Source organism: Leptopilina heterotoma, unplaced genomic scaffold, assembly GCF_015476425.1.
Source record: "Leptopilina heterotoma isolate Lh14 unplaced genomic scaffold, ASM1547642v1 Lhet_100, whole genome shotgun sequence".
NCBI classification, from domain to species: Eukaryota; Metazoa; Arthropoda; class Insecta; order Hymenoptera; family Figitidae; genus Leptopilina; species Leptopilina heterotoma.
In genome coordinates, this window is record NW_025110814.1 from 772,880 (window position 1) to 788,954 (window position 16,075).

Sequence of the window (16,075 nt, forward strand, 5' to 3'; positions counted from 1 at the left end):
AAAAATAGTTTTTTTTTCGTTGATACCCAAAAAACAATGTCAGTTTGTTTTTTAAGTCAGACTTTTAATTCCAAAATTTCAGGTATAGAATACTGGTGGTACGAGTTTCTGGATGAGTTAGTGGTTATTTTACACGGAATCTCGAAATTTATTAAACGTCTCTTATAATACAATTTTTTTTATTTAATTTTTTTCTCAGAGATACATCACATCACAGCCTGCAGTATTTTTTTGTATAAATGTAGCGGTTGATTTTTTTTTTTTGTTTTTTGTTAATTTTTATAGAAGATGTGGTTTCCCCTCTCTCCCTCTCTCTCTTTCTCCCTCTTTTTTTTATTTTAAACCCAGAAAGAAATTTTTATTAAATATTTTTATCTCTTGGCCCTGCTTTCGATTTTGTACGACGGTTTTTTTTATTTATTTATTTATTTATTTATCAAAAAAAAACCTTGATCGGAGGTGCTCAGGCACTGTTTTTTTTCTTCTATTTTTTCACAATTTTATTTTTTCCTTTCTTTTTGCGATAAATATTTTTTTTCTATAGAAAAAAGAAAAACAATAATTATATATTTAACCCTGACACGTCTGGAACACAAAAATAAAAAGTATAAATGGCATGAAAATGGCCCCTTTTGCTGGGCTCGCAAAAAAAGCAAGAAACGACAAAAAGAAAGTCTTAGTTATTTGAGGAAACGAAAAAAAAAATAATAACGGTAGTGGGCTTTCGCTGGTATTAGTAGTTCTAACGTAAAATAACTTTTAAGTAATTAAAGTAAATGTAAAAGGACATGAGATCAAAGTTTGATATTGTTAAGTTCCTTAAAAGGAACAAAAATAATAATAATAAAAAAACTGCACTTCCCTCCTGACGCTGTATTTTAATACAGTAAAGAGGGTTAATATTTAAAAAACAATCAATCCCAGTATGAAAATCTATCTTCGAATTTCGAGTTTGTTGCACAAGTTTACATTTAGTTTTTCCTTCTCTGACCAGGATGTTACGATTCATTCAATAAATCGTCGAAATTAAAATGCAAAATTTTCGAAGAAAGGACAATTTTTCGCCATTTTTCAATTTATTGATTGAATTTATATTTTTTTTTTAATCATCCTGTTGCTTTATTTTATTATTGGTATTGTATTGCGTGTTTTTATGACTTGACAAGAGAGTCAGGAACTCACAAAAAGAGGACGAATTTTTTTTTGTATAAATTTTTCTATCTTCAGTCGAACCTTGATAAGTGGGAAAATGTCAGAAAACATGATAATCGTTTGATTTTTATTTATTTTTGTTACCACTATTTTTCCCTAGGACTTGGAAACATTTTCTTTCTATTAATTGACGTTATTTTAATAATACAGTAAAACCTCGATAATTGTTCTCGACACTTATTGAGTTTTTAGAATTTTTTTAACCTACGAGAGGAGAATTTTAAAGAAAACATTTTTTTAACCCTTGGGGGGGGGGAAATGTTTCCAAGTTGATGTGAAAGAAAAATATGAAAATATTTTTAAAACTCATGAAAAAAAGCTTTGTACATTAGAACCTCAATAAATGACATCGATATTTATAGAGTTTTTAAGATTTCTTTACCCCTTCAAGAATTAAAGAAACGTCTCCAAGTTGACAAACAAAATAATTTAGAAAAAACAGTTTTCAGTGGAACCTCAATAATTGGTCAATTATAAGAAAGTAACAATTATCGAGGTTCGATTGATTTTTTTTCTCTTTGATTTATTTGCTGATTGATTTTTTAATCTATTTTTGATTTAATTTTTGGAAACATTTTCTATTGTAAAAGTTGGGGGGGAAATGCCTTTTGCAGTGGAACCTCGATAATTGTCCAATTATTAAACAAATGACAATTATCGAGGTTCGATTGATTTTTTCGAATTTATTAGTTTGCACATTAATTTTTTTTCTATTTTTTATTTAATTTTCGAAAAAATTTATTTTTAAAATTAGGGAGAAAATATTACCAGTTATCGAGTTTCGAGTGTTGAAATTTAAAATTTCGTATTTTAGTGAGTTCCATAACCTCGAAACGCCTTCATTTCCTCTGACTTACGACGTAGGATTGCTTTTCATATATACTACAAGTGTTATATATTACTAAATATACCGATATACACAACATTTTTTTAAAGATCAGCGAGCGTCAATCGGTGAAACAAAATTTCTCGGCACGTTTTTCTACTCTCGATATTTTATTATAATTTTTTTTCCAATAAATTTATTATTTTATTATACTTATTTATTTATTAAAGAAATAAATAATTTTTTTATTTATTTATTTAATAATTTTATTTATTATATATTTATTAGGTAAATAAATTCATTTATTATATATTTATTTATTAGGTAAACAAATTTATTTTTAAATTTATTAAATTAATTTATTCAATATAAATTTATTTATTATACATTTATTTGTATTGTACATTGATTTAATTATTAAATAAATAAACAAAATTATTCTATGTTTATTTATTTATTAAAATAAATTTATTGACTAAATTTTTATTTATTTATAAAATAAATAAATTTATTGTTTTCTTTTGCGTTTATTTATTTATTAAATAAATAAATAATCAAGTAGTAGTTTGAAATTGAAATTTTCTTTTTCTCTCACAAGCGGAAAGTTTTTCTATCAGTAATCCAATCGACGCTCGGCGGTCTTTGATCAATTATTCTTTACTTTTTTTTCGTAGAAAAAGAGCGTTACAAAACTAGTATGCTACAGTAAATATACAAAAACGCTTATATTATAATTTTTTTATCGGCGCGAATATATATATCGTGTGTGTGTGTGTTTTTTTTAATATTTAAAAAAAACAAAAAGACTTTTTTTTGTTTATTATTATATCAAATCGTAAGACGATCGAGTACTTTTAAAAAAATAAATTTCCGTTTCTTTTTTATTCTCCACATTTTTATCCTGAATTTTTTTTTGCCGAAAAAATTTCTACAATACAAATACAATATTTATATAAATATATAATATATATATACTTAATTACCTAGAAATTGGGAAGAAAAAAACACGAAAACTTAAATAATTTACTTTCTAAGTTATACGCAAATACGTCGAAAAAAATTTCTTTGAGAAAAAATGATTAGATTTTTATTATTAATATAATTAATATGTATTTATATATAAATATAGAGAAAATGCCATTAAAAAACGATTAAATTTTAAGTTTTTTTTTAAATAGAAAAAGTCCACACTACAAAAAAACGAATTTAATTACATAGAAGAATATAAATTATCCTTTTCTTTAAAATACAAAATTTATATAAAATTTTGTTCCTTTAGAATTTTTTCTTTTTCAAAAATAAGCCAAAGGGGAAATTTAGTATCAGATTTCAAAATGTGGAGGAACACTTTTTTTCTCATTCGTTTGATTTCAAGAGATTTGAATCTAGAGAAACCGATTTCCGGTTTCATTTTTTTTTTAAATATAGTAACATAATACTGGCCCTTTTTTTATTTGGAGAAACTCAATTCAGAATTTTTTTTGTGAAGGGTTTACAAATTTTTGCTCTAAAGAAGACGTACAAATTTTCCTTGGAAAAATCTTTTTCGTTTTGAATTTATTTTTGAATCTTTTCTTTTTTTGGTATATATAATTTTTGTTTATCAAAGAAATCTTTTATGTTTCTGGTATATAAAAGAAATTGCTGCTAATTTGCCAATAAAAAAAAAGCAGGCAAATTTCTCACAATTGTTCATAAATTCGAAAAAAAGTGTCCCGACCGCAAAGCCTTGGACATGAAAGCAAAAAAAGATTTTTCCCAAAGGATGTGATTCTCTTCACCTTGGCCAAACTCTCTCATCAGGGCTTCCAATAGCGTAACCGGTTTTTAGTATGAAAGCCTGGGACGCGAAAAAAAATCCCCCTCCCTCCTCTTTCAAACAGAAACCGCAGAATACTTTAAGGAAAGAGAGGCAGGAAACGTCACCTCAAAATTTTCTGATCACGACAAAATAAATAATTTCCGAATTTAGTTTCTCCAAAAAAAATATTGAAAGAAAATTTTTTTCTTCAAATTAGTGATGCAAATCTCTCGAAGAATCCCCTTTACAAAAAAAAGTAATATTTTGACCTCGATCGTCTTTGTAAAAATTTTGTTCTTTTTCTTTAAAAACTACCCCATTCGTTATGAACGCCAATTGATGACAACATATCGGTGACATCGGGTGTGCATGTGAATTCAAAATGTGATCCACTGCTGGAACTTGATGTTTCAAATGAATCAAGATCAGTCGTTATTGTGTCCATATCGAGATCGAGTTTAAAATCCGGTTGTATTTGAAGGAGATCGGTGGATGAGATTTGCAATAGGGAATCAAGATCGCCAAGATTATGATTCGTTGTATCGTCATTGAGTTTTAGATTTTGATTTGTCGTCGTTGTTGTTGTTGCGGTTAATGGTGAACAATTTAATTGTATTGTCGTCGTACCAGTTGTGATATCGTGTGGTTCTTCTTTGACAAAAACATTGTCCAATGATCGACATGGCGTTGTTCGTTGATAGCTGCGTGCTAATGTTGCTAGATCGCCACCAAAAGAACTCACCGACGATAGTAACCTGTCATTGAGGAACTCATTGTACTCCAAGTCGGCAGCTTCCTGTTTGACTTTAGCCGCTGTCGTCGTCGTCGTCGTCGATGTTGTCGTTGGAAGACAGGTGGAATCGATGAAATTATCATCGTAGAAACTTGCCGATTCTGGTGAATCGGGTGTGTCACACGATGGACTACTTGGTACCTTGGCAGTGATTATTGGCGGTAGGGGTGTGTAATCCTGTGGCCTTTTATCGAGAGCGAGCTTTATTTTGAGCCTCGATACTGGATTTGTCGTTGGTGGCGATTGAAGCCTCTTGATTGGTGATTGGGTGTTATTGTTGTTGGAGTCGTTGCGTATTTTTGTTGGTGTCACTTGGGAGATTGATAATTTCTTGGTCTTCTTTAATTCCTTTGTTTTTGGCGAGGGCGATGGTTTTGTCGTTTTTTTCCTTGGTCGATATTTATAATCGGGATATTCAACCATGTGCAATTGTCGTAGTCTCTCGGCCTCCTCGATAAATGGCCTTCTCGCCTCGTCATCAAGTGTCTTCCATCTGCGTCCCAATCGTTTACTGATCTCCGCATTGTGCATATCGGGCTGAATCTCACAGATCTTCCTGCGCTCAATTTGCGACCACACCATGAAAGCGTTCATCGGTCTCTTTATATGATTTGGATTGTTTTTCTTCGTCTGTAACAAAAAAAGTTCAATTCACGGTTAATTTGTGAGGAAAAGAAAGGTTCCCTTACCCTCCCCTTGGCAATTTAACTCTAAAGTAAAATTTAACTTCAGACTAAAATTTGATTTCTAATTTTTTAATGTTTTCTGTTTCAGATTCTGCTGTGTCTCATCGAAAAAAAAGGTTCTTGAAAAAATGAAAAAGACAATTTAATAATAAACAAGACTAAAAGAGTCAAGAGGGATCGAAGTGAAAAAAGGTATTTTTCGAAAAAATGAAAAGACAATTTAATATTGAAATTGGATGGGAGAGGAAAATATGGGAGGAGTTAATAATAGAGGGGGGTAACCTAACCAAACTAGTTTCGCGAAACCAAAGATATCCTGTAATTTTTTTCTTTAATTTTCGATAAACATTCGTCGGATTTTAGAATCTGGGAACTACTCGGTTTTTACGGCTCGGTTATTGGACGCCCACAAGTCAATTACTGAAGTGTAGCCATAACATTTTTTACTGCGTTTCTTAGCCGGTTGCTTTTATAGGACCTCGCCCATATGTTCCGAAGGACAAGCGCGTAATCGAAAGTTCAAGATGGCTAATATGTTTAATAATTATTTTCACAACGCGAGTCGGGAATGATTTTTCTCTCAACCGAAAGAAATATAATAGAATCGACAATATTAGAATTAGATAAAATCGGCAATTAATATAATTGGTGGATTTGTTTTTCTGGAGGGAGTCTTTTTTGCGATAGAAGGTTTAATTTTTCTCACGATCGGGAACGCACTTAAGAAAATCTCCGGTGTCAATATAATAATAATAATAATAATAATAATAATAGACGAATTATCGATGGGTCTTTACACGACGGTTTACGTGCGGACATTTACGTTTGAGTTCCCGGTTAATCTCTGATTCCCTTTGGCTTCATATAACACATCAGCGGAAATGGAACGTGAATGCAAGTCCCTATGAATGTCTATTATGGAGGAGCTTAAACCCTTTGACGTACTTAGTTCCCGACTAGAGTCGGATTTGCAGAACCACCTGCAACCCCTGCAGCAAATCTCGATTACTCGTATATACCAATCGCATTTTCTCCACATCAATAAACCATGATCATGATCCCAATAGAGAGTAAACTAAACTTTTTAGCTCCCTTCATCCTATTTCTATTGCAAAAAAGAATTTTTCACTCAATTTTTCTCTTTTTGATCAATTCATTTTCAAAAAATTTGGGTCTCTGCGGTTTCCTTAGGCGCTCTCGAGACGCGATGGTATTATAACCTTATGATAAATTCAACTCGGGACGTTTCAACATCGTAAAAACCTCGCCGCACATAAATATTGCGCTCCACATTAATTTTGACCTCTTTTTAAAAAGCCCTATCGTCATAACGAGAACGGAGAACCGTTAAAAGGCAAGATTTTTTTTTTGAATTTTCAAAAAACCTAATTCTAAATTTAGTTGAGTTTTTTTCGAAGAAACGTGATTCATTTGCGATTAGGGATGTGAATAGTGAAAAGAACTATATAGGAAGAGTTATCATGAAAAAATGAGAGATGTTTTTTCCTTGATTCTTTCTTCCCGATAAGGTATTATGAACTTGAGTGTATGGAACATTTTTCTTCACGCATACACAAATATAAAGTGTAGTGATGCCAATCGCGAATGTATACCACACGTAGAGAGATAAACTGTCACTCTTGTGAATGAAGGCCGCGAACAAGAATTGTTGGTGTGTGTGTTTGTATTTGTGCGTTGAGATGCGAACCTGCCTCCTCGGTTTGACCTTAAGTATATTTTACTTCCGTCAGCTGCAGGCTAATAGCGAATAATATATTATATCCCATCCACTTATATCTTCTTTAATAGCATTAGTCAGGTTCCCAAGATACGTGTGTTCATATGTATATATTTCTTTCAATCAAAACAATCTGTTTTATTCTTTAATACTGTCCCTGTCAACTTTTTTTCATCTCCAATCTCGCAATCATTTTTCAATCTATAAATCATAAAATAAGCCGCGTTTTTATTTCTCTTTTTTTTTCTCCACAAAATTTATATTCTTCATTAACTCTCCGATTATTATTTTTATTTGTTAATTTTTTTAACTCTTGCTGTTTGTCAATTTGGGTTGATTTTGATTTTTAGGCCGCAGTTTAGCTTTGAATTTTTTTAGGCTATGGGAAATAGGATTGTGTTGACATTTGAGTTAGGTTCGAGTTTGAATTTCGATTTCTATTCGTTAGGCTATTTTGAACTGAAATATCAAATTTTGTTAGTCAATTTATAGTGTAGTTTTAGTAGCTAAAAGTAGTGTATTTTTAATATCTTTTTAGTATTTATTTAATAGTTTTTTTTGTGTTTGAGTAGTTTTTTTTTATTAAGTTTTTTCCTTTCATTATTTTACAATTTAGTGTTATTTATCGTTAATTGCAATGATCTGCAAGATTCGCGATATTTATGTAATGATTTATATAATAAGATTGGAATATTGTTTGATTAAAATGTGAGCGTCGATGATGATAATAATCGAAATCAGTGATGTGACGTTCCGTAACACGAAAATGAAAGTAAGACGCACTTATCGAGTTTCTACTGTAAAATAGTTTTACCTTTTTTTCTTTGCCTGCGAAAGATATTGATGGCGGGGAATAAATATAGAATTTCAAAATCAACAGAGCAGAAATTAAAAGACCGAATCGGGAAGACCGGAAATTCCAACGGAATTAAATACTTGCGGTTAATTTTCGACGTAAATGGAGAGAGATAGGACGTCATGTTTAAGTTTTGTGTAGTTTTTTTTCATTTGGATAAGGGAAGTGAGGCATGTAAGGAAATAACTGAAACCCCAAGGATCCTTCGTTGACGCAACGAGCACCTTGTTCTTGAATTTCTCTCTCTCTCTCTCTCTCTCTTGCGGTCTACGTTTGCTTCCTTGTACTTAAAGAGGCGAACGTTATACTATTTTCAATTGACTAGAGTGTCCTTAGAACAACACGGAATTGTCGAGTAAAAACTCGACGTTTTAGAATTTACAATTTTTTAGGTTTGGCTCGAAAAACTCGATTTCTCAACTTACGAATTTTAACGATTTATCTCCTTCGAATATAAATTGACATAATTTTTTTAAATTGATTCTAAACAATGGCATGTTTTCATTTTAAATTGATTCATCTAATCTCCTTGAATCGGAATTATTTGAAATTATTAAAAATTCGTCTAACCTAACCTAGAAAAATTACAAATTCGATTGATTATGAGATTCGAGGTATCAAATTAAAAATAAAATTGAGCTAATTTATAGTTCTCAACGCGTGAAATGACGTGGTGAAATATGTTAATGAGCCAATTCTGGGAATGAAGAATAGATGATTTGAAGAGAAAAAAAAAGATTTCCAATGACAGTGGTATTATATACACACACGTGTGTCTTCGTATATATGTGTGTATGTGTCGAATAGGATTCAAGTCGAAATGCAACGTGCGTGTAATGTCTGGTAATCGTTCTTGGTGTAGGCCTTGAATCTGTAATCGTTCATTTTTCCATGCGCTGTTAAATTATACTTGGCGTCTGCGGTTTACGTGAGGCAATACATGGTCATCGGAGGAGTGGCTCTTAACCCACTGTTCGAGTTGTGCATTAAAACGAAAACACAAAAAAAGAATAAATGAATAAAAAAAGTGCTTGTAAAAAAGAAACCGAGATTTAATGTTAATAAATTACAAACTCCCAATGATGGAGACTTTCGGTAGCTAATGAAGATTGATTCCAGTCATTAGAGATATTCCTTCATCTGTACACCTCTTGGAAATTTAGAAAAGAAATGGATATACCTTTATTATATAGGAAAGGAGATAATTAAATTCTCAACGAACAAAAATCTATAGATAATTAAACCATCTTTTTCTGTTAATAATATTTCTCGTTAGCTTAGTTTCCTTTGAGGAAAAGAAATTCGAACTTGTTAATTCCTTCTTCCAACGGAATTTTTCTGATTTGAATAGAAAAAAAAGTTTTCTCTTTAGAAACTTGACACCTGTTTGGAAAATTTGGGCATTTTTTCCGCTCGTTACACGCGAAGAAAAATGTCTTTATTCCATTTTAAGGTCTTTTGAAATTCATTGTGTTAGGGGTTTATTTTTCTTTTGGCAAAAGTCCCTGCTACCTGTTATGGGCAAAAAAGAAGAGAAATCTCTTTTGGAATTGGACACTTGACCATCTAGTTTTCCAGATGGCTTTCCAAATAAGGCTCTTGGGGTGTATTTGTAAGAGGCGGAGTTCTCAACAAGAGGAAACTTTACACGCCGGCCATATGGTCTATATTTTTCACCATCGATCGAAACGATAAGTTCGATTGACTTGGAGCAAAAATATCTAATGCAAATGCGAGTCAGTTGTAATTTTCTCTCTCTCTCTGAGTACTTGCCTTATGAAAAATCATTTGAGAAAGAGAAAAAGAAAAAGAATTGAGGGGAAAAAAGAGTTGTATGACCCGAGGGGGCAAAAACGCCATTGCTGTTTGCCCCCCACCCCTTCAATCCTCTTTATACCTGATGGGAAAATAACAAAAGACAAGTACCATTGCGAGCATCTGCGAAAGAAAAAGAGTGAGAAGGAGAAACAGATGCGTGCGCAATGAAAAAGAGAGCAGCGATTAAATACTCAACTATCAATTATTACTTGTAATAATCAAGGTCTGTGCGCACAGCTGTGGGCCTCTGAGAAATTTCCAGTACCCCATTTCTTCTTTTTTTCTCTCTTTGATTATAATCAACAATGTCGGTTGGGAATCGGGTATAAATTAAAATCAGGGAGTCAATTCTCGCTCGTGATTTAAAAATTCATTGTTTTCATCTTCTCCACCTCGAAATTTGCTTTTGGGATAGAAATTAGAACTTTTGGTAAAGCACCGAAAAAAATGGTTTGGAACACTTTTGACGATGGCAAAAATCCTCCACCTCGAGATTTAATTTCAAAATTTTATTCACAACCGTATTTTATAATAAGTGCAAATTTTGTTGCGAACTTCTAAACGATGGCAAGAATCAAAGTCATAAGGTTTCATCCCCAAATAACCCAATTTACAATAATTATTAGGAAAATAGAAAAACCTAACCTCACTTTTTTATGAAACTGAAGTTACCAACGTTTGTTCGACGAAAAATATAATACGTAATAATTTCCATTTCCCCGCCTCAGATCCAATTTTTTTCCACTTTTATTATAAATACTAATGTTAGAAGCCATTAGAAATTATTTTCAAGTGGAACCAGGTCGGGGAGGGCAACGATTTTGACATTTTTTTGTTACCGATTTTTCGAAAATTCAGAAATTTCGAAACAATGTCTATTTCCCCGCCTCAGATCCAATTTTTTTCCACATTTATTAAAAATACTAATGTCAGGAATCATAAGAAATTATTTTCAACTGGAACCAGGTCGGGGAGGGCAATGATTTTGACTTTTTGTCACGGATTTTTCGAAAATTCAGAAATTTTGAAACAATTTCTATTTCCCCGCCTCAGATCCAATTTTTTTTCCACATTTATTATAGATACTAATATTAGAAGACATTAGAAATTATTTTTAAGTGCAACCAGGTCGGGGAGGGCAACGATTTTGACATTTTTTTGTTACCGATTTTTCGAAAATTCAGAAATTTCGAAACAATGTCTATTTCCCCGCCTCAGATCCAATTTTTTTTCTACATTTATTAAACATACTAATGTCAGGAATCATAAGAAATTATTTTCAACTGGAACCAGGTCGGGGAGGGTAATAATTTTGATTTTTTGTCGCGGATTTTTTAAAAAATCCGAAAAATCCGTGCCAAAAAATCAAAATCGTTGCCTTCCCCGACCTGGTTCCACTTGAAAATAATTTCTAATGGCTTCTAATATTAGTATCTATAATAAATGTGGAAAAAAAATTGGATCTGAGGCGGGGAAATTGTTACGTTTTATAATTTTCGACGAACAAACGTTGGTAACTTCATTTTCATACTTTTTTGATAAATTCGAACTAAATCGAATATTTCAAAACGAATGTTGTAAATAGTGAAACAAAAATGGTTTAAAGAGTAATTAACAATGAAAATAATGAGAAAACATCGAAAATGAAACTTACGTTTTAAAACTAAGAAATTAAATTAAATCAGAGAAAAAGAAAATTTAATAATAGAAGATGAAAATCAGTCTAGGGTTGAAGCCAGAAGCAGATGTTAAAATATGTATATATATATATATAATAAGAGAAAAAAACAGTAAGAAAAAAAACTTCCTACTCGCGAATGAATAATCGCGCTCGCTAGAGATGCCAGACCTTGAAAAATTCGTTCCGAGTCACAATAATTTCTGGGAAGTGTTCGCGACGCGCTGCATTCGTGAAGCGAAAGAGCCTTCCAATTATCCACTCCATCGCATCGAGCGGGTACATTTGTGGGTAAGAGTTCCTTTTTCCCGAGCACTTTGTGTCGCCATTAACTTTTAGTCATTTTAACGCATAATAATCGTGAACTCACTGACGAGAAGTTTAAAAGAATAGGCTCTTTGAAAGAGTGAGATATAAAAAAAATGTATATAAATATATTTATATATTTCTTCACCCTTTCGCTCCTCTCTTTTTCTCGCTATATATATATATATATATATATATATATATATATATATATATAATAATAAGTATTTGTTCTTTTTAAAATTAAAATTTAAAATTTTTATAAAAGGAAAGAGGGGGGTGGTGAAGATATAAAATATTTTATTTAAAGGGGAGGCAGAGAGAGAAAAATTTAAGTATAACTACATAGATACTAAAAAAATAAAATAACTAACTTAATAAAAATAGGAATAAAATAGTTATATGTATAGAGTAAGAGAGAAATAGAGAAAGAATATAATGTAGTTGTATATATGTCAGTTACAATCATTTACTTCGATTACAAACAAAGTGTTTGAAAAACTCTACCGATGGTAGAGAGAACATTGAAAAAAATTGAAAAGGGGGGCAATGGGGTCCGGGAAAGGAAGGGGGGGGGGTGTCAATAAAACGCGTTACATAAATCTACATACTCCTGACATCGAGAAACCATTAACAAGGCTTTTAGCCATTGCCCAAGATTAACGTTCGCCTCTCCTTTTTAACTTTTCTTAACTTGAGAAAATCGTTATACACGAACCTTTCAACATTCCTTTTTTTATTGTCTCCCTTTATATATATATATATATAAATGTTTTTTTTTTGCTTTCATTTTCGTATTTACTTTAGAAAAAGTTTTTGTTTTTCATGTGTATTATTATTTTTCTTATCTCTACGTGGTTTTTTTTACTATTAAATTAAATTTTTTGTTTTTTTATTATTTTTGTTATCTTAATTATTTACATTTATTCCTTTTTTAGATTTTTATTATTTTTTTATCTGGTCTTTTCATTTGATTCAATTTTTTATTTTATTTCGTTTATTTATTTTTTATTTTATTTCGTTTATCTATTTTTTATTTTATTTTATCTATTTTTTTTATATTTGTATTCAATTATGTAGTTCCTAAATTTATTTTTATATTCTTTACTTTTTAAATATTTAAAAATTTTTAAATTTCTTCTTAGAGTCAAAATCAAAAAACCATGATGACCATTTATCGAGAGAAGACTGTATTCGATTTCCTATTCCCAACTTCTCTTCGGATGAGTTTTTCCCCCTTTAATTAAATATTTTTTCGCACTATTTACATTTAAAAAAATTTTTTCTCTTTATATAATATCGAAAATCCCCTATTTTTACCCCATTCCCGATTATACAGTCTTTACTGTATATTATAATATAAACTTTAGCCTTTAATTTATATTCCTTTCGATGGAAAATGCAAATTTCCCCACACACACAATATTGCAAATTAAAAAAAAATAATAAAGAAAAACATTAAATAAACATTAAAAACGGCAATTAAATAATAGTTTTTATTAAAAAATTTAATTCGAAGCAATAAACTTCAATTATTTGCTATTAGCAAACCTAATAAATTAATTATTCCTCCCGAGTTTTCGAAGCGGCAAAACAATTTTAATGATTCATAAAAACGAACAATAAAGCGTGTGAGAGAAATTAAATGTATAGAGAGAAAAATGTAAGAAGCGTTCTTAAAGAATATGTATTAAAAAAACGGTTAAAATTTTTAAAAAAATTATCCGCATACGTAATAAAAATTAGAAAATAAAAGAATTACCCCACGTGCAGAAAAATGAAAAAAAAATTCTACGAAATAGCGCGCTTTATTATAATTATTCCATTACGTGGACTCATAAAATTCCTCACATTGGTCATCTTTCAAAATGATAATGTCGATTTGATTGACGGGAAAATTTTTCATCTCTTTTTCTGCATCATCATGATATATTTCCTTCGATTTTTTAACGAGAATAAGACCTTGAGTTCTGGAACTGTTTTTTTTTTATGAAATATATATATATATATTCTCGCTCGCGCGCACTCACTCGTGCAAAAAGATCGCGCTTTTCTGATCTCAACACGATTTAAGTCGATTATTAGATGGCGGTGTATGCTAATCGTATATCCCAAGCACATATGGTGTGAAATTATACTTTCAAATTGAGACGGTCGTTGTACCAGAAGAATGATCACGAATGCGTGCAAAACTTTTTTAAACCATAAGAGCGATCCTCATATATAAACACACTTCATAATTCACAACGTAAATATATTTAATAATAGCTGTGTGCGAAACGCGTGTGCGTAGGGGAGAGTGGGGCAAACTGGCCAGGTGTCAATATCTCCGAAATGGCGAAATTGACAAAAGTGCTATTTAGAAATTTGAAACAACCATGTGTAGTATATCTTATTTTTTCAATTTGACATTTTTTACTTTTGCTTGTGCAACGCTGGGAGCAAAAGTTTTTTTTTTCGTTTTTTTCGACACTTTTACGAATTTTTTCTTAAGAAAATTCTGAGGAAATCGTGTAATATTTCCAAATATTAGGTCTTAGGTTTTGAAGGTACACACCTCAGGAATATTTACCTCCAAAAATTTTGATGAATTTGCAAAGCGGTTTTTTAAACAAATATTAATTCTCAAAATGAGCCTGTGGGGCAAACCGGCCATAGGATATTTTCATTGTATCAGAGTTTCAAAAAAATTATTAATTAGAATGTTTTTTTCATTAAAATATTTACTTTCAATGAAAAATAATTGTCTTCCAATGAGAAGTAGACCCTTTAATATTGTTTCCCTGATAATTTCAAACATTTTTGTTTTGTTATTAAAAAAAATTATTTATTTAATTAAAATTCAATCCTGTATTATTATTTACATTATTACAACCATTGTTCACATGATTCTTTATGTTTGTTGTGTTATTGTAGATTATACAAATGCAATTTTATAAATAAAAAACCCAATTGGCCGGTTTGCCCCATGGGGGTGGACAGTTTGCAAATTTTTTTTAAAGTTAACACAGCAACTAAACAATAAAAGATAAAGTATAGGTGTCTCTGGGAAAAAGTTGCGTAATTAAATGATCTTTCAAACAAGCCATCGAAAAATGAAATCGGTTGATTCGTTTTGTCACACACTGCAAAAACTCTCGTCTTCGAAACGTCTTATTTTAAGACATTAGACGTTTTGAAAACGTCTAGTCTGGAATAAATGACTAATTCATCTGTCTTTCATACAAAGTGTCTAAAAATTTGAGACACTTCTTGCGTCTTACAAATGTAAACAAGTCACTTTCAGTGCTTATAATTTAAGACATATAATGTAGACGGTAAAAATGTCTACATTTAAGTCATTTTTGCTAATTTAAGACGTTTTCGAAGTAAGACACTTTGAATAAAAGACATTTTGTGTATTCGAGTATCTTCGGTAATATTCGTCTTGCCTCGTCTCGATGAAAGTTTCCCGCGCAATATCAATGCATACATGCATTTTTAGGTTATGTATCGATTCAAGCAGAAATTTCATCTGAATGAAGACACTTTAAACGTCTCCAAAATAGTCACTTTTAACGTCTTCCTGAAAGACATCCCAAAACGTCTTACAAATGAGGACAAAAGTGTCTCAAATATAGACACCTGTTTTTGCAGTGCAAGAGTAATAAAACCGTTAGTATGGCCGGTTTGCCCCACTCTCCCCTATTACATTGTAATATTTTAAATACCCATAGTTAGGAAAAGGAGTTTTTTTCTCCCATTTCATTTTCAAGCGATTTTATATTGAATTTTGAAAAAAAAATTTAATTTTTGAAAATAAAATTCAATAATTAAAAATTTTTAATTATCGTAGTCAATAGCTTGACCTCCTCCACCCTCTCAAAAGGCTACGTGGTTTATAAACGGGACTAAATGTTACAATTTTAATAATGAATATTAAAATATTAATTAATTGAACTAAATTTATTTTGTTTAATTAATTTATTATTCATTTTCATTGTTATTTTACTATTTATTTATTATTATTTTTATATATTGTTACATAATAGTTGATAATTTATAAAAAGAGTAGTTACGGGAGTGGAAAAATCGTGAGAAAAAAAATCTACAGGTTCCGAGTCTCGAACCCCGGTGCGAGTAATCACCGTGCGCAATTCACATTACCACGAAGCTATCGCGAAATTTTAAAATGAATTCTCATAATATGAAAAAAAACACGTGGCTAATGAAATTTGACTACCTCGGAGAATAACTTTTGTCTGATTATCGAAAGAAAAAGTGATTTATAAGGTGTTTTTTGACAAGGTAAAAGGTTTAATCTTGAGTGAGGATCGTATATTCTCTCGACAGGGGTCGACCTTGTTGGGACTGCTGGGCAC

The 16,075-nt window shown here is 30.9% G+C and overlaps 1 protein-coding gene across 2 annotated transcripts in view; it reads right to left on the reverse strand.

Annotated features, from left to right (window-relative positions):
* Nucleotides 1-3,326: 3,326 nt before the first annotated feature.
* Nucleotides 3,327-16,075, reverse strand: part of LOC122498796 (transcription factor Sox-11-like) — a 44,646-nt gene continuing 31,897 nt past the window's right edge. For both annotated transcript variants that reach the window (XM_043606716.1, XM_043606712.1), the window contains exon 2: nt 3,327-5,262. In XM_043606716.1, the coding sequence (XP_043462651.1) occupies nt 4,144-5,226 (1,083 nt within the window). In that variant the 5' untranslated portion in view covers nt 5,227-5,262 and the 3' untranslated portion in view covers nt 3,327-4,143. The remainder of the gene's footprint in view (nt 5,263-16,075) is intronic.